This window comes from Oncorhynchus tshawytscha, linkage group LG06 (assembly GCF_018296145.1).
Source record: "Oncorhynchus tshawytscha isolate Ot180627B linkage group LG06, Otsh_v2.0, whole genome shotgun sequence".
In the NCBI taxonomy this organism is placed as follows: domain Eukaryota; kingdom Metazoa; phylum Chordata; class Actinopteri; order Salmoniformes; family Salmonidae; genus Oncorhynchus; species Oncorhynchus tshawytscha.
The window spans coordinates 24,070,912-24,097,261 of record NC_056434.1 but is presented as its reverse complement, the minus strand read 5'-3'; the positions used below and the strand labels follow the sequence as shown (position 1 = coordinate 24,097,261).

Genomic DNA, 26,350 nt, shown 5'->3' with positions numbered 1-26,350 from the left:
TCTATGTCTATGTACATAGGGCAGCAGCCTCAAGTTGCAGGTTTAAGCAACCAGGTGGTAGCCGGCTAGTGACCGTGTCTAAGTTCAGGGCAGGGTACTGGGTGGAGGCTGGCTAGTGATTACTATTTAACAGTCTGATGGCCTTGAGATAGAAGCTGTTTTTCAGTCTCTTGGTCCCAGCTTTGATGCACCTGTACTGACCTCACCTTCTGGATGACAGCGGGGTGAACAGACGTGCCTCGGGTGGTTGATGTCCTTGATGAACTTTTTGTCCTTCCTGTGATATCGGATGCTGTTGATGTCCTGGAGAGCAGGCAGTGTGCCCCTGGTGATGCGTTGGGCAGACGACACCACCCTCTGGAGAGCCCTGAGGTTGCGGGTGGAGCAGTTGCCGTATCAGGCAGTGATACAGCCTGACAGGATGCTCTTCATGGTGCATCTGTAAAAGTTTGTGAGGGTCTTAGGGGCCAAGCTGAATTTCTTCAGCCTCCTGAGGTTGAAGAGGCGCTGTTGCGCCTTCTTCACTACACTATCTGTGTGGATGGACCATTTCAGATTGTCAGTGATGTGTACCCAGAGGAACTTGAAGATTTTCACCTTCTCCACTACGGCCATGTCGATGTGGTTGGGTGAGTGCTCCCTCTGCTCTTTCCTGAAGTCCATGATCAGCTCCTTCGTTTTATTGATGTTGATTGACATGTTATTTTCCTGGCACCACTCCGCCAGGGCCCTCACCTTCTCCCTGTAGACTGTCTCGTCATTGTTGGTAATCAGGCCTACTACCGTTATGTCGTCTGCAAACTTGATAATTGAGTTGGAGGTGTGCTTGGTCACGCAGCCATGAGATAGTGTACGCCAAGAAAGAAGAATTGTTCTCACCTTTAATATTCAGGTGTTCTATGTGTTTGTTTGTTTCATGTAATATACACTTGTCAGTCCCTGGAAAATGTATATATATTTTTTTAACTAGGCAAGTCAGTTAAGAACAAATTCTTATTTACAATGACGGCCTACCCCAGCCAAACCCGGACGACACTGGGACAATTGTACACCACCCTATGGGACCCGCAATCACGACTGGTTGTGATACTGCCTGGAATCAAACCAGGGTCTGTAGTGATGCCTCTAGCACTGAGATGCAGTGCCTTAGACCGCTGCACCACTTGGGAGCAGAATGCAGATATTTACCACAATAAATATCCAAACTTTGCAGTTTTTCGTTTTTTATGTGTTATTTCTTACATTATTAGCCCAGAAAAGTTTTTGTGCTATTACATACAGACAAAAATAACTTTTGGATATCAGAACGGCGGTAACTCATCAGCATTACCAGCATTACGACCAGGAATACAACTTTCCCGAATTGGATCCTTTGTTCAAACCCCCCAGGGAAATTGAACTGATTCCAGAGGCTGATCCAAAACACCGGCAGTGGAGAAGAGGTATTCGGAGTGGACATTACTCATCTCATATGTATATACTGTATTCTATTCTACTGTATTTTAATCTATGCTGCACCGACAATGCTCTTCCAAATATTTATATATTCTTAATTCCATTTCCTTTACTTTACATTTGTGTGTATTGTATTGTTTGTATTGTGTGTATTGTTGTGAACGTTTTAGATATTACTTGTTTGATATTACTGCACTGTTGGAGCTAGAAACACAAGCATTTCACGACACCCACAAAAACATCTGCTAAACATGTCTATGTGACCAATACAATTTGATTTAATTTGAACAAGAGAATAATTATCTTCCCTGTCCACTACCCACAATCAGTGGTAACAGCATCAAACCAACCATCAGTAACTACTGCACCCACTAACACTAGAAAGTAAAAAACAAACTGGATCGAACTGATATCCCTGGATATGAAACCGAACCCCTGACGACACCAACAGTTGGTTTCTTGGTAAGAATAAAGCTTGAGCCCAAGAACAGTGTAGGGCCAGAGAGATAAGTATGTTCCTCCTGATGGGTAGACAGTCAAACAGTCTGACCAGACAGGGTGAGTCATCATCTCAAGTTGAGGTGCAAATTCGCACAAAGCTACAGTGGCAAGAAAAAGTATGTGAACCCTTTGGAATTACCTGGATTTCTGCATATATTGGTCATAAAATTTGATCTGTTCTTCATCTAAGTCATAACAATAGACAAACACAGTCTGCTTAAACTAATAACACAAAAAAAATGATACGTTTTCATGTCTTTATTGAACACACCGTGTAAAAATTCACAGTGCAGGGTGGGAAAAGTATGTGAACCCTTGGATTTAATAACTGGTTGATCCTCCTTTGGCAGCAATAAACTCAACCAAACGTTTTCTGTAGTTGAGGATCAGACCTGCACAGCGGTCAGGATGAATTTTGGACCATTTCTCTTGTGGTATCCCAGGAGGTCTACCCTGGAGGATGGTAATAAGAGGGGAGGTGCGTGAGGCGACGTTGGCTCCTTCTGCTGGGAATACGGGAGCTAGGCACCCCGACACAGACAGCGCTAAGTGTAGGTAATTAGAGGAAAGTGCCAACCAGCCGTGGAGGCCAAATAAAAGGAGCACGGTGGCACACCGTGAGAGACCGACACCAAGCCACAGTAGAGAAGAAGGACCGAGCCAAACCTAAGTGATTTTCTTTAATGTTTATTTTCTGTGTTAGTAAACTTGTTTTTGTGGACTAAAGCCTCCCTGTCTCTGTGTAAATCTCTGCATGCTCAACACAACGGTTTACCACACTCTTCACAAAACGGTTTCAGTTCAGCAATATTCTTGGGATGTCTGGTGTGAACTGCTCTCTTGAAGTCATGCCACTGCATCTCAATCGGGTTGAGGTCAGGACTCTGGGTCCCTCCAGAAGGCTTATTTTCTTCTGTTGAAGCCATTCTGTTGTTGATTTATTTCTGTGTTTTGGGTCGTTGTCCTGTTGCATCACCCAACTTCTGTTGAACTTCAATTGGCGGACAGATGGCCTAACATTCTCTTGCTAAATGTCTTGATAAACTTGGGAATTCATTTTTCTGTCGACGATAGCAAGCTGTCCAGGCCTTGAGGCAGCAAAGCAAACCATGATGGTCCCTCCACCATACTTTACAGTTGGGATAAGGTTTTGATGTTGGTGTGCTGTGCCTTCTTTTTCTCCACACAGTGTGTTCCTTCCAAACAACTCAACTGTAGTTTCATCTGTCCACAGAATATTTTGCCAGTAGCGCTGTGGAACATCCAGGTCAGAGAAAAAATTGGACAGCAGTGGGTTCTTCCATGTTGTCCTCCCATGAAAAACATTCTTTAGTGTTTTACATATAGTAGACTCGTCAACAGATGTCAGCATGTTCCAGAGATTTCTGTAAGTCTTTAGCTGACACTCTATTATACTTAACCTCATTGAGCATCTTGTGCTCTTGCAGTCCTCTTTGCAGGATGGCCACTCCTAGGGAGAGTAGCAACAGTGCTGAACTTTCTCAATTTCTAGACAATTTGTCTTACCGTGGACTGATGAACATCAAGGCTGTTAGAGATACTTTGGTAACCCTTCCAACTTTATGCAACTCAACAATTCTTACGTCTTCAGAGATCTCTTTTGTTCAAGGCGTGGTTCACATCAGGCAATGCTTCTTGTGAATAGCAAACTCAATGTGTGAGTTTTTTAATAGGGCAGGGCAGCTCTAACCAACATCTCCAATCTTTTCTCATTGATCGGACTCCAGGTTAGCTGACTCCAATTAGATTTTGGAGAAGTCATTAGCCTAGGGGTTCACATAATTTTTCCAAACTACACTGTGAATGTTTAAATTCTGTATTCAATATAGACAAGAAAAATACAATTTGTGTGTTTAATTAAGCACACTACTTGTCTATTGTTGTGACTAAGATGATCAGATACATTTTATGACTAATCTATGCAGAAATCCAGGTGATTTATAGCAACTGAGCCATAACCTAGAATGGTAAGTGCAGGTCGATATCTGTGCAGATCATATTTGTGGTATTTTACTGTTGATTTTGAAGAATCATATAGAATGGCAGGAAAATGTGTCAGTTATCCCAAGTGCCCCAGGTGTAAACAGCACCCTGCACTGGGGGACAGTGTTCCCTAGAATCAACACATCAACCTTTGTGAGACAGTTCACATAGCTGAGCCGCTCCTATTTGAAAAGCCGGGGTAGACTTGTCTCACCTTATCCAGACACCTCAAGTAGCAGAGCAGCAATTGCAAACATATTGGCAGCTGCAAGAGTGAGAGAAGCATGAAGGATGAGTGAGTTTATTACTCATATTCATTAACAGTATATTCCTTGTGCAGTTGTTTGAGGTAGGGTACTGTATATCAAAGCTGACAATAGTTCAGGGATGACAAAGCCTCACCCAGTATGAGGTAGACAGATGGCCAGTCAGTGTCCTCCAAAAGGTGTTCCAAGACCTTCTTCAAATCAATTAAGCAGCCATGTCTGTTCAGAAGAGGTCAGAGAAAAAATAAAACACATGAATTGCAAATTGTGTGTGTGTGTCATGTACTCACTGTATAAAGTTATCCATGAACAGGTGAGCATGGGTCAGGATCTGAGTGGGAAAAACCCAAACAAAATACGCCATTGGTCTCTTCTCTTTCCCTGCATAGCTCATTTAGTATCCAGAGAGAATGTCTCACCAGAAGGATAATGATCCAGTTGAATATCTCTCTATAGTTTGTGAAGTCAACATGTTATTGTGACAAAATGAAGCCTACATGTTATTCGGTCAATAACACTGGGATCATGGGAAGATCTGGAGACTTTTGGTATACTTTTAATATGAATGTGTACCAGAACATGTCAATGTCTGGATGTGGTTCAATGGAAGGATCAGAGCCGGAACTGCCATTGGTATGACTCTTCCTCTTCAAGTGAAGAATAGGAGTAGTAGGAGTTCAATGCCATACAACTCTCCTTCCGTGGCCTCCAATTGCTCTTAAATACAAGTAAAACTAAATGCATGCTCTTCAACCGATCGCTACGTGCACCTGCCCGCCTGTCCAACATCACTACTCTGGACGGCTCTGACTTAGAATACGTGGACAACTACAAATACTTAGGTGTCTGGTTAGACTGTAAACTCTCCTTCCAGACCCAAACATCTCCAATCCAAAATTAAATCTAGAATTGGCTTCCTATTTCGCAACAAAACATCCTTCACTCATGCTGCCAAACATACCATAACATTCTCCTCCAATGGGTTTTCAGAAAGAGGCGAGGAGAACGCGATTGAGATTATCCCCAAAATATCAACGCTCGGTTTTGCAGCCGTGACTAGATTGGGCTCGAGCAGCACCGAAAATGTACATAAATCATAATTTGGTGGGTGCTAATATTTGTCTTAATTCCCACATGTACAAGTGTGTATTAATACGCATCTGTGAATTAGTCATTTGTTTTCTTTCCATATCCCAACTCTCCTGGAGACACCTTCTGAGAGTGGTGTCATGGCCATGGTCTGCCATTATCAACTCTGACCCTGGAACAATTAGGATTACGTGCCTTGCTCAAGGGCAGATTGTTCACCTTGTAGGCTCAGGGAGTCGAACTAGCGGTTACTGACCCATCGCTCTAATAGCTATGCTACCGGCTGTCATGCCAGAACTTCATTCGTCAGGACAGGTTGTAGGCTACATTTACGCGTTTGGCTGAGTACTGAAAAGCTGGGACCCTGTAATGCTAATTAAAGCTAACAAAATCAACCCAATTTCCTTTCCTTAATGGTAACTACAATAATGAAATCTGATCACTTATTCAGCCAAAACAGGCCAGTGATGCATGAGTTGGATACTGTCTGAATATCAAGTAATGATCGCAAGACACCATTGCGATTCTGTAGTGTTCTCTTCAAATATTGATGTGACACCTTGTAGCCCACATTAGTAGGCTACATATACCCAAGTCACAATGTCTGCTCACCTATGCTCTAATTCACCACCTTATTTAGATTAAAAGGCAATCACTTTCAAGCTGGATGAAAATGGGGGTTTATTGAAAAAAAGACAAGGTTCATTACACAAAATACAATTAAAAAAAAAAAAATCCTACAAACAACTTCTACAAAACAGAGATGTAGACAAAACAATATGGTGGATGATGTAGAAACAGACGATCAGTAGGTGAGCTGATATGGTTGGATCAACATTTCTCCTGCCAATATTACAAATTTGCTACCATCAAATAAATCCATCATTTGGAACTGGGTCTGCTTCTGATCTCTGTGAGCAGTGTAGAACTGGCTAAAACTGCAGGACTCAGTTGATCGTGAGGACATCACTCTGGATTTCGTGGCTCAGCTGGGTCTGTAAATCACTCAGTTTCTTTTTCAGCACTGCCAGAGCAGACATGACGATAGTCTCCGGTCGCAGTGAGCCACATGTCTCCACGTTGTAATAGAACCTGCAAGTTTGTGCCACAACACAAATTAACAGTGACATCTCTACCATCTTTCCTACTGATCATTATTCACCATCTTTTGTCATCACATACTGCTTTAACACCATCAAAACCTGTATCACAGTCATCATTGGAATGCGACAGTTGACACTGAAGGACACAAATGCTCAATAACAGACATGTAATTCAATACATTGGTACTGACTGGTAAAGAACCATTTAGACTCCAATTAACTGATACTCACCTCTCAGGTTTGCCATTGGGGTCAAAGGGTGCTTGCACCTCATCCTCCTCAATCTCTGAGTATTCACTCTTTGGCCTGAGACAGAAAAACTCTGGGTCAATTCACAGTAACTCTCCCCCTCACAGAATACGGTCATGGGTCTCCATTAAGAACATTGAAATGTAACCCACCATTCCTCTGGCCGTGGATAAACAGTGTGCCTCAGTGCATTGTCTGGGTCATACTCAAAGGACACCCCTGCTGTAGGGTTCCACTTGGCATGCTCCTTGCCAAAACCCTTTTTGGCATAAGCTCTGAGACGCAGCTCCTGACCCTTCCTAAGCTTCACCAGCAAAATGTCTGACGAGAGGAAGGAGGCAGAGCCAAGATGAGGAAGAGGGTAGAATGATAATGCGAGAGCGGCAATGAATGTAAGAGACCAAATTTTTATAATAAAATACTTGAATAGAAAACCATTGGAAAGAGCAGCCTACCATCCTGTTCAACATAGTCATTGGGATCATTGTCTCGACTCTTGGAGGTCACCTAAAGATCAAATAAGATAAGTCAACTCGCTCCTGAACAAAATAATAAGGGGAGGAAAATCTGTATGTGAATTACTGTTGAATGGAAGCGCACTCACAGGAATAACTCGAGGGTGGTTGGACAGCAGGTCTCGTGAGGTCACATGGCGAGTCTGGTCCTCTGTGCAGCGAACGTCCAGTGTCAGTTCAACAGAGCATTCTGGGCAGAAATCGTCACATGTACAGTCCTGCGGTAGACGGGAATAGGTGAAAAGACTTAGTGGTTTTATCTTCAAGTGAGCATGGCTGGCAACATAACTTTCAGCCATTGTCTGGTCTTCATCAGGTGTCCAAATGCTTACTCTGGAGTACTGCATCTTGTCCACAACATCATCACTGGTAAGGGGAATAAGACCTGAAAAATGTGACCATAGACTGAGTTAGTGATCAGTACAATATTGGTATAAAAGGAGAAAGGGAGAAAAAAAAACATAGAATCTTATAATACATTAACTACATACCCACTCTGTGAGCAATAAACTCGTCGTGGATCACAGAAGAATTTGCATCAATTTGAATCCAATCAATAGCTGAAATTAAACAAGGACATGAACACTTCCAAAAATATTAATCATTGTGGGGACTGGGGAGGACATGACTAACAAATGTCTACACGTTCATGAGATTATAACAACCATGGGTGATGCTGTATTTTACCTAGTCTGATTAAATCAGGCTGTAATACACAATTGGTATATACACAGCCTGACACAAATGCCTGCAAAATCATCTAAAATGTTCCTTACAAGCCAGAATGATGAATAAAATTACATTTAAAAACTTACTCTTTGTCTGTGCTGTTAGTCTTTCAGCTTCCCGTAATTTGAGAAAATATCCACAGGAAAGTATTGTTTACCCAACTTTTTAGAGACGGTAATATGCCTCTATAAAAAGTAGAGTAAACAATATTTTCAGGTGGGTACTTTGTCTCGATTTTTGAGAAGAGTAATTGCAGACTGCAATTAGGGGCATTTCTGATGTGAAGTTACACCCATTGATGCTCGCCATTGGTCTGTGGACATTTCTTTCGCTTCAGGGACATCAGTTGTTGACTGTAGCAATGTAGCTGAGCCTAACCCCAAACCCTTTTCCTAACCTCATTCTCCTAAACCTGCCATGCCAGTAATGATCCTAACCAGCCACGTTAATGATCTTAATCTCAATTCAAATTGTATTTATCACATGCGCCGAATACAACAGGTGTACTAGACCTTACCGTGAAATGCTTACTGTCAAGCCCTTAACCAACAATGCAGTTAAGAAAAATAGACTAAATAAAATAAAAAGATCAACAATAAAATAACAACGAGGCTATATACAGGGGGTACTGGTACCGAGTCAATGTGTAGGGGTACAGGTTAGTTGAGGTCATATGTACAATACCGGTCAAAAGTTTTAGAACACCTACTCACTCGAGGGTTTTTATTTCAACTATTTTCTACATTGCCAGTTTCATAGCGCTTGATGGTTTTTGCGACTGCACTTGAAGAAACTTTCTGGTTGGGGTATGTACGTACGGTCAACAATGTCATTGATGTGCTTTGATGAAGCCGGTATCTGATGTGGTATACTCCTCAATGCAATCGGATGAGTCCCGGAACATATTCCAGTCTGTGCTAGCAAAACAGTCCTGTAGCTGAGCATCTGCGTCATCTGGCCACTTCCGTATTGAGTGAGTCACTGGTACTTCCTGCTTTTGTTTTTGCTTGTTTGCAGGAATCAGGAGGATAGAATAATAGTCAGATTCACCAAATGGAAGGGGAGAGCGAGCTTTGTACATGTCTCTGTGTGTGGAGTAAAGGTGGTCAAGAGTTTTTTTCCCCCCTCTGGTTGCACATGTAACATGCTGGTCGAAATTAGGTCAAACAGATTTGTTTTCCTGCATTAAAGCCCCCGGCCACTAGGAATGCCGCCTCTGGATGAGCATTTTCTTATGGCTTTATACAGCTCATTGACTGTGGTCTTAGTGCCAGCATCTGTGTTGGTAAATAGTCAGCTACGAAAAAATAGAAAACTCTTGGTAAATAGTGTGATCTGCAGCTTATCATGATACTCTACCTCAGGTGAGCAAAACCTTGAGACTCCCTTAATATTTAATTTCGCACACCAGCTGTTATTGAGAAATAGTGAAACATAAGATATTTGTTTTTAAAATCTGCCACGGTACTTATCCTAACCTATGTAAACAAATCATCTGTGTCAAGAAACCAGTATCATAACACCGGAATTGACCAATGGCAGGCACAAATTGGCGTACCTGATAAAGGAACGCCCACATCAAAAAACGCCTCGAATTGCGGTTTGCAATTACACCATATTGCACATTTCGAGCAGCTGAAGGACACATCTCACATACAACCGATAGAGTAAGTTTAAATGTAATTTTATATAAATATTCTGTCTTGTAAGGACAATTTATTTACACGATTCAGCAGCTATTCGTTTCAGGCTGTATATACACTAGTACCAATTAATTGTGTACAGCCTGATTGAATCACTCTTACCTATTGTTGCAACCTCTGACATAAAGACACGTCGGATGGAATTCGCAACCCTGTATAAATAAGATAACACACGTGAAAGAATTAATGTGAAACTTTAGACATTAGCAGTCTCTTGTAATAAGAATATGATCTAGCAGCAAGCCCTCCATGTCGTCGAGCACCACGACCCCAGATAAGAGCCAAGAGAGACAATGGTTTAAGCCCCGGTGCGCCACCCTTGCAAGCCAACTAACGTTAGCTAGTTAGTCACACGTGTTTCCATTGCAACTTATTTATTCACGTACAACGATCAAAACATTTACAGCTGTGATTATCAAGTTTATCGCAGGCGCGCTAACATTGGCTACCCTATCACAAGCTCGCTAACAACTTTTTGATAATCAGTTGAATGGTTACTCACGACAGGTCGGTGTTCTCAATGACAAATTTAACATTCTCATCCGTCAGTTCTGTGATCTTCACTATTGGCTGGTTAGCATACGGCATGGTTAACGTATAAGAAAAGCAATTTACATTAAAGTTTACACGTCTTGTCGGTCTAAACAACGCCACCGGGAAGGCCTCAAATTGCTTACCGCTTATTGGTCGAAATAAATCAATAGTCTGATTGGTCAGTCGTGGTGGGCGGGTTCTTTTTTAACATCCGGGTCACACCCCGTGACGTCCTAAAATATGTTCTAAATTTAAAAAAAATCGCACCAAGATAAAATCCATGCAGTGTTGTTAACGCATTGTAGGAACTCCTAGAGATAGGTGTTAATACACACAGGATATATCTAATATAGGTTTGTTTCTTAGTTGACACTTTCCAATTATGCTTTGTCCTCATCCTAAATCAATTTGGGTGAAAAACAAATAGAAAATTGTTCTGTTGTAATTAATCTGTAATTTATTTAGGAACTCTCAATGGAGCCGAACAAAAATGTTTCAAATACAATCACATTTTTGTGTCCTTTATACAAAAGGGATAGGAGTGGGTATGATGCTGGCTGGCAGAGATTAGAGGGGATGGTGGAACAGAAATGGCCATCTTGTTTCACCGTCTCTGGTTAATTCCGGTTAGATTTTTCAGCTGAAAAATAGAGAAATCTCCAGTCACTACTAAACACACGAAATACAATTGGAACTAAACAAATGCAGTGCCTGGTATTATCATTTAAACAATGCAGAATTTTGGGGGAAAAAAGCCACCAAAGGTTACAAGCAATGAGGCTGTGCGTGTTCAAGACACAGATACAACATATCTTCACAATGTCTAGAGAAGCGTTTAAGCTGTCAATGTGTTATTATAATCCTTTATTCTGTGCATCTCAAACATGCATATTCTCTCTAGCATCCTCACCGTAACAGCAGCTCCCATAAGCCCCTGCACCACTGCTTCTCCTGTGGATGTCACCTACAGGACACAATAGCAAAAGATGTCAATTACACGTATTGAGTTCCCGTAATATAGGTTGTATACTAGTAAGGTCTTTCTAATGATTTATACATTTTACATTTCATTACTGGTGACCATTTACCTACACTACTGTTCAAAAGTTTGGGGTCACTTAGAAATGATTGTTTTTGAAAGAACCACTTTCTGCCCATTTAAAATAACATACAATTGATCAGAAATGCAGTGCAGACAGTCATTTACAACATTAACAATTGTAGCTGGAAACTGTATATTTCTTTTTAATGGAATATCTACATAGGCGTACAGAGGCCCGTTATCAGCAACCATCACTTCTGTGTACCAATGGCACGTTGTTAGCTAATCCAAGTTTATAATTTTAAAAGGCTAATTGATCATTAGAAAACATTTTTGCAAAAAGGCTTTAATGATCATTTAACCTTTTAAAATAACTTGGATTAGCTAACACAACGTGCCATTGGAATTTCTTTTTAGCCGTTTCCAGATTCAATAGTCATTTTACAACAAATATCTACACTGTATTTCTGATCAATTTGATGTAAATTTAATGGACAAAAAATGAGCTTTTCTTTCAAAAACAAGAACATTTATAAGTGACCCCAATCTTTTGAACGGTAGTGTATATTAAGAGACTATACACAGACTGAGGAAATGGTACCCGTTTGGTGGCGTCGGCCATGTTGGCAATATCCTGGATGCGGTTGTCAAGGAAGTTCCAGGTGTCCTGGAAGTCTTCTGAGGAGTCCTGTACCATCACCAGCTCTGTGGTGTTATAGATCCCGGTCAGTGCAGCTCGTTTTGTATACCAGTTCAACTGAGATGAGAACAGAGGGAAAACTGAAAAAATAGGATTTTGATAAACAGACACAGCATAGTGGTTGTTGACAGACTATCCTAAAACCTTCGTCATGATGGAAATATAAATATTTGGATTAGACAAATGTCAGTAGCACACATGTAAAATAGGGATATTATAGCGCATAGGAGATGGATTAAAGGAGTAAACTGTGCTAAAAGTGAGAGGGAGAGGTGGTGAGTAGTAACCTTTGCAGAGGCAGGCCAGATAGTATGAGGTGATGATGAAAAGGGGTGAGGAAGACATGGGAAGAGGGGTATTTAGGCGGAGGGGATCGACTCACATCTGTGGAGCGGTCTCCAGCATAGTACCAGATATCATCCACCAGGGTGGAGAGGTGCTTCAGACTGTTTGGTATGTTGTGTGGCAGAAACAGAATACTCAAAGCCTGGAAAAAGGAAGATGTACTTTAATCAGCAGGGAAAAAATGATATTTGTTAGATTATAATAAAAAATAATTGGGAGAGACTAAGAATGTGGATGGCAGTGATACATTTCTAAGTAAGCTGTATGGCAAATGGCTGGAACTGAGAAATCGGAATGGCATTAAACACATGGAAACAATTTGTTTGATACCACTCCAACTATTCCGCTCCAACCATTACCACAAGCCAGTTCTCCCCAATTAAGGTGCCACCAACCTCCTGTGGTGTACAGGTGTAATAAATGGTTGCCTCTATTAGTGTGTCAAAGACATTACAGGATTAGGCTACCTTATATCAAGGAGTAGCTTGAACTGGTTCAAGGTGAGGGGATTAACCGTCAGTTGTCAAGGTCTAGGGCACATAGGGCCCAATTGTTATACTGTGTTGTGTGCAAGATACCTGTGGCCAATTATTTATGTATGGGGTCAACATCCTCAATCTGGTTTCCACTGCATCCCTAAGAAACTCAGCAGTTTTCTTTGGTCTGCAAGAAAATCTGCAGTTAACACATGCTCACATACATACCAATAACATATCACATACATGTTTGAATCCTAACTGCAATATCATTCTTCCACCTGCTAATTTTAGAGTGCGGGAACTTACTCTGCCTGACCAAGTTGGACCTGATTGTGATGCTCTGCCAGTTGCTCTGTTAGCTGGGTATTGGACTGAGCTATGAAGTGCAGGACCAGGTCCCCTGCCCCATTCTGGAACATTCCACTGGAGGCTGCTGAGAGACCCAGGGTCTGCTCAGAGGAAAACAGTGATAGGAAAGCAACAATTATATTTAGTCACATTACCTTACACTCTCCAACCTCTCCATCCACACAACTACAGTGAATCCAACATCCCTAAACTCACTAACCTCAGCTCCTGCTGAAATGGCTTCAACAGTCCAACCATGTAGTGGGACAAAGTCCAGCGCAGCGTTAAGGATGCGCACTTGCAGTTGCTCCTCTGTTTCATAGTCTTCTCCTTGTTCTCCACTCTGGTCTACATAACTGCACCATCAAATCAAAGTTTATTTGTCACACGCGCCGAATACAACAGGTGTAGACGTTAGTGAAATGCTTACTTACAGGCTCTAACCAATAGTGCAAAAAAGGTATGTGAACAATAGGTAAGTAAAGAAATAAAAACATTAAAAAGACAGTGAAAAATAAGTGGCGAGGCTATATACAGACACCGGTTAGTCAGGCTGATTGAGGTAGTATGTACATGTAGATATGGTTAAAGTGACAATGCATATATGATGGACAGAGTAGCAGTAGCTTAAAAGAGGGGTTGGTGGGTGGTGGGACACAAGGCAAATATCCCGGTTAGCCAATGTGCGGGAGCACTGGTTGGTCGGGCCAATTGATGGTAGTATGTACATGAATGTATAGTTAGTGATTATGCATGTATGATAAACAGAGAGTAGCAGCAGCGTAAAAGGGACACAATGTAAATAGTCCGGGTAGCCGGACTACCCTCTGTAGTGCCTTGCGGTCGGAGGCCGGGCAATTGCTGTACCAGGCAGTGATGCAATCAGTCAGGATGCTCTCGATGTTGCAGCTGTAGAACCTTTTGAGGATCTCAGGACCCATGCCAAATCTTTTTAGTTTCCTGAGGGGGAATAGGCTTTTTCTCGTGCCCTCTTCACAATCGTCTTGGTGTGTTTGGACCAATCTAGTTTGTTGGTGATGTGGACACCAAGGAACTTGAAGCTCTCAACCTGCTCCATTACAGCCCGTCAATGAGAATGGAGATGTGCTCGGTCCTCCTTTTCCTGTAGTCCACAATAATCTCCTTATTCTTGGTTACGTTGAGGGATAGGTTGTTATTCTGGCACCACCCGGCCAGGTCTCTGACCTCCTCCCTATAGGCTGTCTCGTCGTTGTCGGTGTTGTTGTTGTCGTGTCATCAGCAAACTTAATGATGGTGTTGGAGTAATGCCTGGCCATGCAGTCGTGGTTGAACAGGGAGTACAGGAGGGGACTGAGCACACACCCCTGGGGGGCTCCAGTGTTGAGGATCAGCGTGGCAGATGTGTTGCTACCTACCCTCACAACCTGAGGGCGGCCCGTCAGGAAGTCCAGGATCCAGTTGCAGAGGGAGGTGTTTAGTCCCAGGATCCTTAGCTTAATGATGAGCTTTGAGGGCACTATGGTGTTGAACACTGAGCTGTAGTCAATGAATAGCATTCTCATATAGGTGTTCCTTTTGACCAGGTGGGAAAGGGCAGTGTGGAGTGCAATAGAGATTACATAATCTGTGGATCTATTTGGGCGGTATGCAAATTGGAGTGGGTCTAGGGTTTCTTGGATAATGGTGTTGATGTGAGTTATCAGCCTTACAAAGCACTTCATGTCTACGGACGTGAGTGCTATGGGTCTGTAGTCACTTAGGCAGGTTGCCTTTGTGTTCTTGGGCACAGGGACTATGGTGGTATTACAGACTCAATCAGGGACATGTTGAAAATGTCAATGAAGACACCTGCCAGTTGGTCAGCACATGCCCGGAGCACATGTCCTGGTAATCCGTCTGGCCCCGCAGCCTTGTGTATGTTGACCTGTTTAAAGGTCTTACTCACATCGGTTACGGAGAGCGTGATCACACAGTCGTCCGGAACAGCTGATGCTCTCATGCATGCTTCAGTGTTGCTTGCCTCAAAGCGAGCATAGAAGTGATTTAGCTCATCTGGTAGGCTCGTGTCACTGGGCAGCTCTCGGCTGTGCTTCCCTCTGTAATAGTTTGCAAGCCCTGCCACACAAGACGAGCGTTCGAGATGGTGTAGTATGATTCAGTCTTAGCCCTGTATTGACGCTTTGCCTGTTTGACGGTTCGTCGCAGGGCATAGCAGGATTTCTTGTAAGCTTCCGGGTTACAGTCCCACACCTTGAAAGCGGCAGCTCTACCCATTAGCTCAGTGCAGATGTTGCCTGTAATCCATGGCTTCTGGTTGGGGAATGTATGTACAGTCACTGTGGGGACGACGTCCTCAATGCACTTATTGATAAAGCCAGTGACTGATGTTGTGTACTCCTCAATGCCAACGGAAGAATCCTGGAACATGTTCCAGTCTGTGATAGCAAAACAGTCCTATAGTTTAGCATCTGCTTCATCTGACCACTTTTTTTTAATAGACCGAGTCACTGGTGCTTCCTGCTTTAATTTTTGCTTGTAAGCAGGAATCAGGAGGGTAGAGTTGTGGTCAGATTTACCAAATGGAGGGTGAGGGAGAGCTTTGTATGTGTTTCTGTGTGTAGAGTACAGGTGGTCTAGAATTTTTTTCCCTCTGGTTGCACATTTAACATGTTGATAGAAATTTTGTAGAACAGATTTAAGTTTCCCTGCATTGAAGTCTCCGGCCACTAGGAAAGCCGCCTCTGTGTGAGTGGTTTCCTGTTTGCTTATTTCCATATACAGCTGACTGAGTGTGGTCTTAGTGCCAGTATCTGTCTGTGGTGGTAAATAAACAGCCACGAAAAGTATAGCTGAAAACTCTCTAGGCAAGTAGTGTGGCCTGCAATTTATCACAATATACTCTACTTCAGGCGAGCAAAATCTAAACTTCCTTAAATTTCATGCACCAGCTGTTGTTTACAAATATGCACAGACCGCCGCCCCCCGTCTTACTGGAGTGTGCTGTTCTATCTTTTCTATCCTGCTGGTGCAGCGTATATCCCGCTAGCTGAATATCCATGTCGTCATTCAGCCACGATTCCATTAAACATAGGATATCAGTTTTTGATGTCCCGTTGGTAGGATATTCGTGATCGTACCTCGTCTAATTTATTGTCCAATGATTGTATGTTGGCGAGTAATATTGACGGTAACGGCAGCTTTCCCACTCGCCTCCTGCGGGTCCTCACAAGGCATCCCGCTCTGCGTCCTCTATACCTGCGTCTCCTCCTCTTGCAACTAACGGGGATATTGGACCTGTTCTGGTGTTTGGGGAATGTTCTGTGCTTCCTGCTTGTTGAAGAAAAAAATCTTAGTCTAATCCAAGGTGAGTGATCGCTGTCCTGATATCCAGAAGCTCTTTTTTTGCAGTAAGATACGGTTGCAGAAACATTATGTACAAAAAATTTACAAATAACGCAAAAAACCCCAGAGAACACAGCGTAGACGGTTGGCATACACATGTCAGGAGTAACTTAAGAACAAAATGACAATGTTGTTCCAGTTGCAATGTAATCTCTCGCGGACAGATGCAATCTGTCAATTGGAACTTTGTTCTGGTACTCACGATTTTTCAGGTGTGGCCAATAGACTGACTGAGAGTTACGGTTTAGACGGGTGGAGATTTCGCTAATCTCGTTAGTACATTTTCTAACATGTCGCCCCCCAGAATTTATTTGAGCATCTGACACACTAAAGATGTTAGTTCTGGGTGTCCAAGATCAGCAGCAATGTCACAATGTGGTATGGTAATGTTATGCATTGGTACGGTGTGTAAGTGTCAGTTTGCAGTATCATCCTAACCTGATGTTGGGCTGGGGAGCCTCCTCAGCAGCAGCAGCTTCCTGCGCTGATGTGGCTGTGTCATGTTCAGATGGGTGAGCTTGATAATGTTCGTGGAAAGTTGTAGTCGGGGATACGGTGGAGGATGGAGGGACTGGGATGGACTTATCCTTGTCCTCCTGAAGCCGAAATGCAGCACAGTGCAAGCCTCGTCTCAGGCAATTACACTGGGGACTGGATGTTTTTGGAACCACCACTAGAATAAATAATCAGAGAAAGATGCTGTAATTATGTTCATACTAAAACTTTGCATCCTGTGTCCTGAGCACATGTATTAGCTTAACTTATACTGAACAAAAATATAAATGTCATATTTTACTGAGTTAGTTCATGTAAGTCAATTTAAATAAATAAATTAGGCCCTAATCTATGGATTTCACATGACTGGGAATACAGATACCTTCAAAAAAAGGTAGGGGGATGGATCAGAAAACCAGTCAGTATCTGGTGTGACCACCATTTCCCTCTAGAAGCACGACATCTCCTTCGCATAGAGTTGATCAGGCTGTTGATTGTGGCCTGTGGAATGTTGTCCCACTCCTTTAATGGCTGTGCAAAGTTGCTGGATATTGTTGGGAACACGCTGTTGTATACGTCAATCCAGAGCATCCCAAACATGCTCAACGGGTGACATGTCTGGTGCATATGCAGGCCGTGGAAGAACTGGGACATTTTCAGCTTCCAGGAATTGTGTACAGATCCTTGTGACATGGGGCTGTGCATTATCATGCTGAAAGCGGCAGATGAATGTCACGACAATGGGCCTCATGATCTCGTCACTGTATCATTCAAATTGCCATCGATAAAATACAATTGTGTTCGTTGTCTGTAACTTATGCCTGCCCATACCATAACCCCACTGCCATCATCAGGCACTCTGTTCACAACATTGACATCAGCAAACCGCTCGTCTACACACCACCATACATGTGGTCTGCGGTTGAACGTACTGCCAAATTCTCTAAAACAATGTTGGAGGAGCCTCATTGTAGAGAAATTAATATTTAATTCTGGCAACAGCTCTGGTGGACATTCCTGCTGTCAAGCATGCCAGTTGCAACCTCCCTCAATTTTAGACATCTGTAGCATTGTGTTGTGACAAAACTGCATTAGTGGCCTTTTGTCCCCAGCACAAAATGCACCTGATTAGCTTCTTATTTACAATGATGGCCTACCCTGGGCCAAACCCTAACAACGCTGGGCCAAACCCTAACAACGCTGGGCCAAACCCTAACAACGCTGGGCCAAACCCTAACAACGCTGGGCCAAACCCTAACAACGCTGGGCCAAACCCTAACAACGCTGGGCCAAACCCTAACAACGCTGGGCCAAATGTGCGTCACCCTATGGTACTCCCAATCACGGCCGGTTGTGATACAGCCTGGAATCGAACCAGGGTCTGTAGTGACGCCTCTAGCACTGAGAAGCAGTGGATAAAGGCTCAATAACAGCGACGTAAACAAATCCATGCACAACATTTTAGAGAAAAGCTTTTTGTGCGAAATAAAAAATCTGGGATATGTTATTTCAGCTCATGAAACGTGGGACCAAAACTTTATATTTTTGTTCAGTATAGTTGCCAAATAATGGGTGGGGGAGTCCCTATGTAGCTAGGTAGTTTGAAAATACAAGCAGGCTGACTGGACTCGCCACCCTCTCACAATTTAAGGGGTCAATTATTGCATATTAACGTTACCTAGCTACGTGTATTGCAATAAAGAGCTTAATACTTGTAGTAGTGATAACTAAGTTAAATGTTTTCTTGCGCTGAGATGTAGCTTGCAATGAGTAGTTAGCCAACATTATGTAATCAAATTCTGTCCTTCATTATCACCTTCTCCGATAAGTGTGTTCCCATTGGTTGGCTAGCTAGTTAGCAAGCTCTCTTGCGATTTAGACCTAAATCAATCTACACGATTACCAAAAACAAGTTCCTGAGCTAATGTCTAGACTAAGACCAACTAGCAAGTCTTGGCTCACCGCTGCCAAGACATCGAAGGGTTCTTCCAACTCGAAGTCCTTGTAGCAGCGCCGCCATATCTAGCTACGAACTGTTTTTTGAAGATATCAGACGCGTCATTTTTACGCGACTCTCTTTAAGCAGCACGCAAGTCGAATATTTCCCAGTTGTTTTGAACGAGGCAATTGTTTTGACCGGAGAGGTAAGTTAGCAAGCAGGTGATCTAACTTTGACCGAACCCCCTTTGCCCTATTTAATGTTCAGAATTCTCAAAGTGAAAGCGGAATTACTACACGTTTTGTTGAGTTTGCATAGCGAAAACATACATTTTGATTGGAACTTTTTAGCTTATACTAGCTAGCGTTAATGAACTTCTATGTCACGCCGTTACTAGCTGGCTGGTTGTCACAAAGACAATTAAACGAGGCGATAAGACCAATATAATTTATAGAACACAAGTTGGTTAAATATGCTTGATGGTGTCTGTTTGACTGGTAGTAACGTCGTTTGCCAGAAACGTTTTTGGTTTCTAGTCGGTTCTAGAATATGTCACATTTCATGTGTGTTTATTATGAGGTTGGATTCTAGCCCTGAACTACAGAGATACTAACATTAATCCTGATGTATGTGTAACTGATGCAAGGTGCTGGCAGTAACTAGTCCTGAAAATGTGAAATCCGAACATAAATTAGTAAAGCATTGTGTATTATTTATGTTTCGCAATCATTCAGGTCATGTGACTGCTGCTATCAGGGTGCTTTAGTCAAAGATGATCTATTATATTGACAAGATAGTCGAGTGACCGCTCTAACAATGGAAATGCATGTCTTCAAAGATGGAAGGCAGGCGAGATCAGTGATAGGGCAGATACGCGTGTGAATAACAGGTGCACAACTCCAATATAAGATGCCGAAATGCCACCGGCGTCAACTTATATCACTACATTTTGTAACAACCTAGCCATTACAAGCATATTTTTTATCAAATAAGCCCCAAGTAGCAAATTAGCAATACATTTTTTAATTGACCTGCATAAAAAAAATACTAAAGGGAAAGGGGGGAACCTAGTCAGCTGTACAACTGAATGCGTTGAACTGAAATGTGTCTTCAGCATTTAACCCAACCAGTCTAAATCGGAAAGGTTCGGGGAGCTGCCTTAAATCGACATCCACATCTCCGGCGCTCTGGGAACAGTGTACAAGGACAGATTTTGGAATGAGTAAACCCTATTGCTTCTTGTCTTCCCCTGGTCTAGTAAAACTCCTGTCTCCCTGCTTAGTTATCAGCAGGATGTCCACCCACTCAGATAAGTCAAGTCTGATAGGAGAAGCTGTCCTGTGGTGGTTTCTTTAGTCGATTTTAAATTACATTGAGTTAATTGATTGCTGCTTTGCAGGAGGACATGGCAGACCTTGGTGTGAAAGCAGGAGATAAGGTGCTTTTGGTGTGGAGCCAGCCTTCGTCCCCAACAACCCTGAAGGAGCTGGCAGAGAGTCTAGGGGCCATGGTTGGCACCGATGGCCGAGTGTCCCTGGAGAATATGGAAAGACTTATGATGTGTAAGTTTATTATCTATGCGTATTCATCTGTAATTTGTTTATTTTTATTTAACTAGGCAAGTCAGTTAAGAACAAATTATTATTTACAATTACTGCATACACCGGCCAAACCCGGATGATGTTTGACCAATTGTGCTCCGACCTATGGGACTCTCAATCACGGCCGGTTGTGATACAGTCTGGATTCGAACCAGCGTGTCTGTAGTGACGCCTCTAGCACTGAGATGCAGTGCCTTAGACCTCTGCGTCACTCAGGAGCCCATAACTCCACCCCTACCTACATGTACACTTCACCTCTACCTACATGTACAGATTACCTCGACTAACCTGTACCTCCGCACATTGACTCGTTACCCCCTGTATATAGCCTCGTTAATGTTGTTTTATTGTGTTACTTTTTATAATTTGGTAAATATTTGGTAAATATTTTCTTAACTCTTCTTGAACTGCTTGTAAGTAAGCATTTCTCGGTAAGGTCTACACATGTTGTATTCGGCAAATGTGACATAAAGTTTGATTTATAGTGACACTCATTCACCTGAGGATCTGTTACAACACTTAGCCTATGCTTGTTCTTAAACCCATGCATTGACATGTGGGTCGTTCCACCTCAAAAAGCACAGGACAGAGGATTTTGACACCAGCCATCTCAGATTGTTACGAAATTGTTTCTGTAGTTAGAAACAGATAATATGAGCTTTCCTGCAACATTATTTTGTTGAAATAATAAAGCTAGTTGATCGCACCCAAATTGCCATTTTTTAAATGATAGGATTCCTGTAATGTTCAATAAATATATTAAGTAACATCTGATTTGGACCCCCCAAAAAATGTAACAATGAGTAAGACATGAGGATTACAAAGAAATGGTCAAAAGCCACCCACGGACCCCCCCCCCCCCACATCCCACGCCAATACACCCCACTCCCACCCCAACAACCAGTATACAGTATCAGTTCCCTATGTCTAACAAGTAGTATGGAGCTGCAGCTCTGAGTATTGTGTTTTTTCATGTTATGTAATGTATTCCCAGTGAATTTGGTGATGTTTTCCCTCCCTGTTGTTAGGTTTATGTCCCATCCTACATCCTGATATTACCAAGTTCTGACCACTAGATGGTGCTGTTCTGTTTTTTTTGTTTTGAAATGACAGCAATCCATGATTTCTACCTTTTTAGCATTTGTGGCACAAATCCAATGCAAGTTAGTAGCTAGGTTTCCAACCAATTTAGCGACAGATTTCCATGCAAATATTTTAGAATCTGCATAAAGAAAATATGCGTATTCTCCCAGCAGTGGTGTATCCACCAAACGGACTTGTTGTGGATAAAAATCTGTGTGTGACAACCTGAATAAAAATCAAAAGTTCAACGTGTTTCCAAAACTCTACCGATTTAGTTTTATCACAAACTGTTGTGTTAAATAGCAAATGTGTCTACTACTCTGGTCTTGGCACATGTGCTCTAGGCATCAGTTTGCAGATAACCTACTGTAGGGTATTCTACATGATGAGATTATTAATTTGTCAAATGGCAGTCAAGCATCAATCATCATGTCACCAGAATATTATCAATATTTATTTAAAAGGAGCTTCAAGATCACCATGTACTTTCACCATCGTGAAGTTCATTGTCTATTTCATCTGTAGCCTAATTAAACTGCATGGTTTCCCGAATTGTAGTGGGAGGACCACACAACATATCATCTCGTAAATCCAAGTTTACTTCAATATGATGGTTATTATATAACTATTTGCACATAAAAGCGTTTCCACTGCCATTCTCGTATAATTAATTTAACTGACACAAAAAGATCCCACCAGGTCGAACGAACAAATTCTGTTGGCATTTAAAAACCTAAACGTCCTGTTTCCATCACAGCTGTCATGATTTAAAAAAAATACGGTATGTCTTTAATCGCATAAAAACTGTGGATGGAAACGTGGTTAATGGTACTTAATATTAGCAGTTTCATGCTTCATGTCCAAATCATCCTAAAGTATCTTACAATACATTTTATAACTCAATAGCAAAAATGCTATTAAAGCTAACGTTGACTTGCATTGAATTTGTGCCACAAATGCAAAAAAGTTGGAGTTTGGCAAAGTAAACAAAACCAAAGCATGGGTTGCTGTCATAACTTGTCAATAAACTTCTATTCCGCAACAAAGCCTCCTTCACTCATGCCGCCAAACTTACCCTAGTAAAACTGACTATCCTACCGATCCTCGACTTCGGCGATGTCATCTACAAAATTGCTTCCAACACTCTACTCAGCAAACTGGATGCAGTTTATCACAGTGCCATCCGTTTTGTCACTAAAGCACCTTATACCACTGCGACTTGTATGCTCTAATCGGCTGGCCCTCGCTACATATTCGTCGCCAGACCCACTGGCTCCAGGTCATCTACAAGTCCATGCTAGGTAAAGCTCTGCCTTATCTCAGCTCACTGGTCACGATGGCAACACCCATCCATAGCACGCTCCAGCAGGTGTATCTCACTGATCATCCCTAAAGCCAACACCTCATTTGGCTGCCTTTCGTACCAGTTCTCTGCTGCCTGTGACTGGAACGAATTGCAAAAATCGCTGAAGTTGGAGACTTTTATCTCCCTCACCAACTTCAAACATCTGCTATCTGAGCAGCTAACCGATCGCTGCAGCTGTACATAGTCTATCGGTAAATAGCCCACCCATTTTTACCTACCTCATCCCCATACTGTTTTTATTTATTTACTTTTCTGCTATGCTTTATCTTGGCCAGGTTGCAGTTGCAAATGAGAACAACTCAACTAGCCTACCGGGTTCAATAAAGGTGAAATAAAAAATAAATAAAAAATAAAAACTGCTTACAGGGTAAGGAAACCAATATGTATTTTTCCCTTTAACATTGAGGGGGGCTTTTTGAGGTGGAACGACCCACATGTGGACCCACATGTGGAACGACCCACATGTCAATGCATTGGTTTAAGAACAAGCATAGGTTAAGTGTTGTAACAGATCCTCAGGTGAATAAGTGTCACTATAAATCAAACTATTTGTCAGAAATTAACTACTAGCAAGAACAGCACCATCTAGTGGTCAGAATATCAGGATGTAGGATAGGACATAACCCTAACTGCTCCATACTACTACATACAGTACTTGTCAGACATAGAGAACTGATACGGTATACTCGTTGTTGGGGTGGGTTTGGCGTGGGGGGTCCGTGGGTGGCTTTTGACTATTTAGTTGGATTCCACATGTCTTATTAGAAAAAAAAGTTTGGTTCAACTCGGATGTTTGGTATATAAACAGAATAAAGTTGGAGGAATGCAAATCTTATCTGCTTTTAACTACAGGATTGTTTTTTTTTTTTTTTAAATCTGAGCTGGTGGGTGTCATGGGTGTGAACAATCCATGTCTGATATGTCTAGCTATATATACAGTTGTTATAAGGGCATCGGATTGTACAATTTTATTAACTACATGCTCTTTTCTCTCCTTTCGTCAGCTTCACATGCAGCATCAAGCTACGACTGGGTCCTCTCAAGTGTACTCTCTGACAGCTTTTCTGTCCACACCTCAGAGACACTAGCAGAGATGGCCAGAGTGATCAAACCTGACGGAAAACTAGTGCTTGAAGAACCTGTTACAGGTAAGAAGGTGGAGAGCGCAAAGTGTTTGAGTGTCCTGGTCATGATTGAGGACACATAGTATTGGACTCAGATTCTTGACACCTGTCCTTAGGAACTGATGACCAAAAAGTGAGGACTGCTGAGAAGCTTATATCAGCCTTGAAGTTGTCTGGCCTGGTGTCAGTGACTGAGGTGAGTAAACCAGCACTGGAATGTCATAGATTCACTCCTCCAGGCACTGTGTACTTTACACACTTTTTCTTTACCAACATTGACAGGTCAGTAAAGAACCCCTGACCCCAGAGGCTGTGTCTGCCCTGAAGACATACACAGGCTTCCAGGGTAACACACTATCCAGGGTGCGCATGTCTGCTTCTAAACCCAACTTTGAAGTGGGCTCTTCAAGCCAGCTGAAGCTTTCCTTTGGGAAAAAGACCTCAAAACCAGGTATGTGGAGTTCTCCTTCCTTCTGTTAACATTTCATACTACTCCTCCTGGTCTCCTTTGAAAATGTAATTGATTTTGTTTCAGTAGACAAACCTGTACTTGACCCCAATGCTGCCAGGGCGTGGACCCTGTCAGCCAATGACATGGATGATGATGATGTGGTGAGTGATTGATTTGTGTATTTTTTCGTTTTTATATTTCTCTGATGGTGATTCTCAATATGCCACTCCCTTGTCTTGTCTTCTCAGGACCTGGTAGATTCAGATGCGCTGTTGGATGCAGATGACTTTAAGAAGCCAGACGCATCCTCCCTCAAAGCGCCCTCCTGTGGTGACGGAACCACCAAGAAAAAGAAGGCTTGCAAGAACTGGTAAGAAACACCCCTCACTCTTTCTTTGGTTCCAGAAAAGAGGGCTCACCCATACACCAACAAGTTAGTTGGCATCATCACAAGTGATAAAGTTCAACTGATTATTGAATATCTCTAGTGCAAATATGGAGATAATCACACATGGTTGCCTTGTATCATAACTAGTCTCTTGTAAATGTCCCCCACAATGAAATTGGGGAGGTGACTGTGGATTTGTCTCCAGATTGAAAATGTGAACTTTGAAAGGTCACACCCCTCACCCTGTTTGACCTTAAGTCATGAAATTCAGTACATAGGGCCCTCTCCCCACAAGGAACACATTTGCCTCAGAGACCCATAAGGTCAGATTTTCCACCATTTTAAATTTGGTAAAAAAAACACTCTGTTGGCACCAAATGAGTGGTGTGTATATATATAATCTATGGACCAAGGTCTCTCAATGTAATATTTTCCAGAATAGTACCTGGCCACTATTGGCCAATTAACATGGGTGTGGTCTGGAACAAATGTATATAAATCGGTCAATGATATTCATATTGTAACACAATTTTGGTGCATATGTTGCAAACACTCAAGTATCAACATATGCGAGGACATTTATATCAACCACACGGTGACGCTATAACAAGCAATGAACATGTTTAACTCAGTGCTGAAAGATGAGTCTAGCAAACCTACGCATTATCCAACAACTGGACTGATTTTAACAACTTGGGTGAATGATGCTTCTTTGCCCATTTACAAAATTACACTTAGTCCAAGGGGGTCGCTGCATCATTTGTGGGGGACGGCATGCTTACTGTTGCCTTGTTTGTCATTACTCCTATGTAGCTCATGTGGTCTTGCTGAGGAGTTGGAACAGGAGAGCAAGGGTGCCAAGACAATCAGCCAGCCCAAGTCCGCCTGTGGAAGTGTGAGTGTCACTCTTTGCCCCTATGCAACCACCATGGCTGTCAACACCAGCATCTTTGTGAAGCCAGTTTGTAATTGTTGACCTGAATTTCAGTGTTACCTGGGCGATGCCTTCCGATGTGCCAGCTGTCCATACATTGGGATGCCTGCCTTCAAACCTGGGGAGAAGATTGTACTAGCCAACACAGGGCTAAATGATGCCTAGGAACAACCACAATATATACTTTCTGGAATATCACATTCCTTACATCATTCTAACCTCCCACCCCCTGGAGTCAATGACCAATGCCAGGTTCTCACTGAGATGGTCAGAATGGCTCTTCTACATCTCATGTATAAGAGCGAAAAGCAGGTAGTTTGAAGTAGCAAAAAAATCCAGGTTACAGGCTTATTTGACCATGTAAAAACTGTTCCTGGACATACAATGAAGATTTCACAGGGCACTCACCATACAGGTGTCCATAATAAATGTCAGTTCAATTAACCATGTGTATATTACTATCTGTATTGTTTTCTACAAAAAGTCTTATTAAATGGGAAATCCTGAAAACAGACTAAGTCAT

General features: G+C 42.3%; 3 protein-coding genes across 8 annotated transcripts; 1 reads left to right on the top strand and 2 right to left on the bottom strand.

Annotated features, from left to right (window-relative positions):
* Positions 1–5,979: 5,979 nt before the first annotated feature.
* On the bottom strand, positions 5,980–10,447 carry polr2c (RNA polymerase II subunit C). Of its 3 annotated transcripts, XM_024423388.2 has the most exons (9): positions 10,117–10,447; positions 9,717–9,766; positions 7,674–7,742; positions 7,515–7,567; positions 7,272–7,400; positions 7,123–7,174; positions 6,820–6,988; positions 6,650–6,724; positions 5,980–6,407 (listed from the first exon to the last, which is right to left on the bottom strand). In XM_024423388.2, exons 1-9 carry the CDS (start codon positions 10,200–10,202, stop codon positions 6,263–6,265), a joined length of 828 nt encoding a protein of 275 aa, XP_024279156.1. In that variant the 5' UTR covers positions 10,203–10,447; the 3' UTR covers positions 5,980–6,262. The 3 variants fall into 3 exon arrangements, with proteins under 3 accessions (XP_024279156.1, XP_024279157.1, XP_042179038.1); XM_024423389.2 differs by lacking the exon at positions 9,717–9,766; XM_042323104.1 differs by lacking the exons at positions 9,717–9,766; positions 10,117–10,447 and adding an exon at positions 8,730–9,462.
* ciapin1 (cytokine induced apoptosis inhibitor 1) lies at positions 9,459–26,341 on the top strand. Of its 4 annotated transcripts, none has more exons than XM_024423385.2 (9): positions 9,459–9,578; positions 20,280–20,442; positions 23,935–24,078; positions 24,171–24,250; positions 24,337–24,505; positions 24,590–24,666; positions 24,754–24,875; positions 25,707–25,788; positions 25,882–26,341. In XM_024423385.2, the coding sequence occupies exons 2-9, from the start codon at positions 20,286–20,288 to the stop codon at positions 25,990–25,992; spliced, it is 942 nt and encodes a 313-aa protein (XP_024279153.1). In that variant the 5' UTR covers positions 9,459–9,578; positions 20,280–20,285; the 3' UTR covers positions 25,993–26,341. The 4 variants fall into 4 exon arrangements, with proteins under 4 accessions (XP_024279153.1, XP_024279155.1, XP_024279152.1 ...); XM_024423387.2 differs by lacking the exon at positions 9,459–9,578 and adding an exon at positions 18,954–19,085 and having other exon boundaries at positions 24,593–24,666; XM_024423384.2 differs by lacking the exon at positions 9,459–9,578 and adding an exon at positions 18,954–19,085.
* LOC112252281 (ubiquinone biosynthesis protein COQ9-B, mitochondrial) lies at positions 10,583–19,039 on the bottom strand. The gene is made up of 9 exons (XM_024423383.2): positions 18,904–19,039; positions 16,885–17,119; positions 13,283–13,418; positions 13,021–13,163; positions 12,814–12,898; positions 12,273–12,377; positions 11,792–11,947; positions 11,059–11,112; positions 10,583–10,788 (listed from the first exon to the last, which is right to left on the bottom strand). Exons 1-9 carry the CDS (start codon positions 18,959–18,961, stop codon positions 10,753–10,755), a joined length of 1,008 nt encoding a protein of 335 aa, XP_024279151.1. The 5' UTR covers positions 18,962–19,039; the 3' UTR covers positions 10,583–10,752.
* Positions 26,342–26,350: the final 9 nt, after the last annotated feature.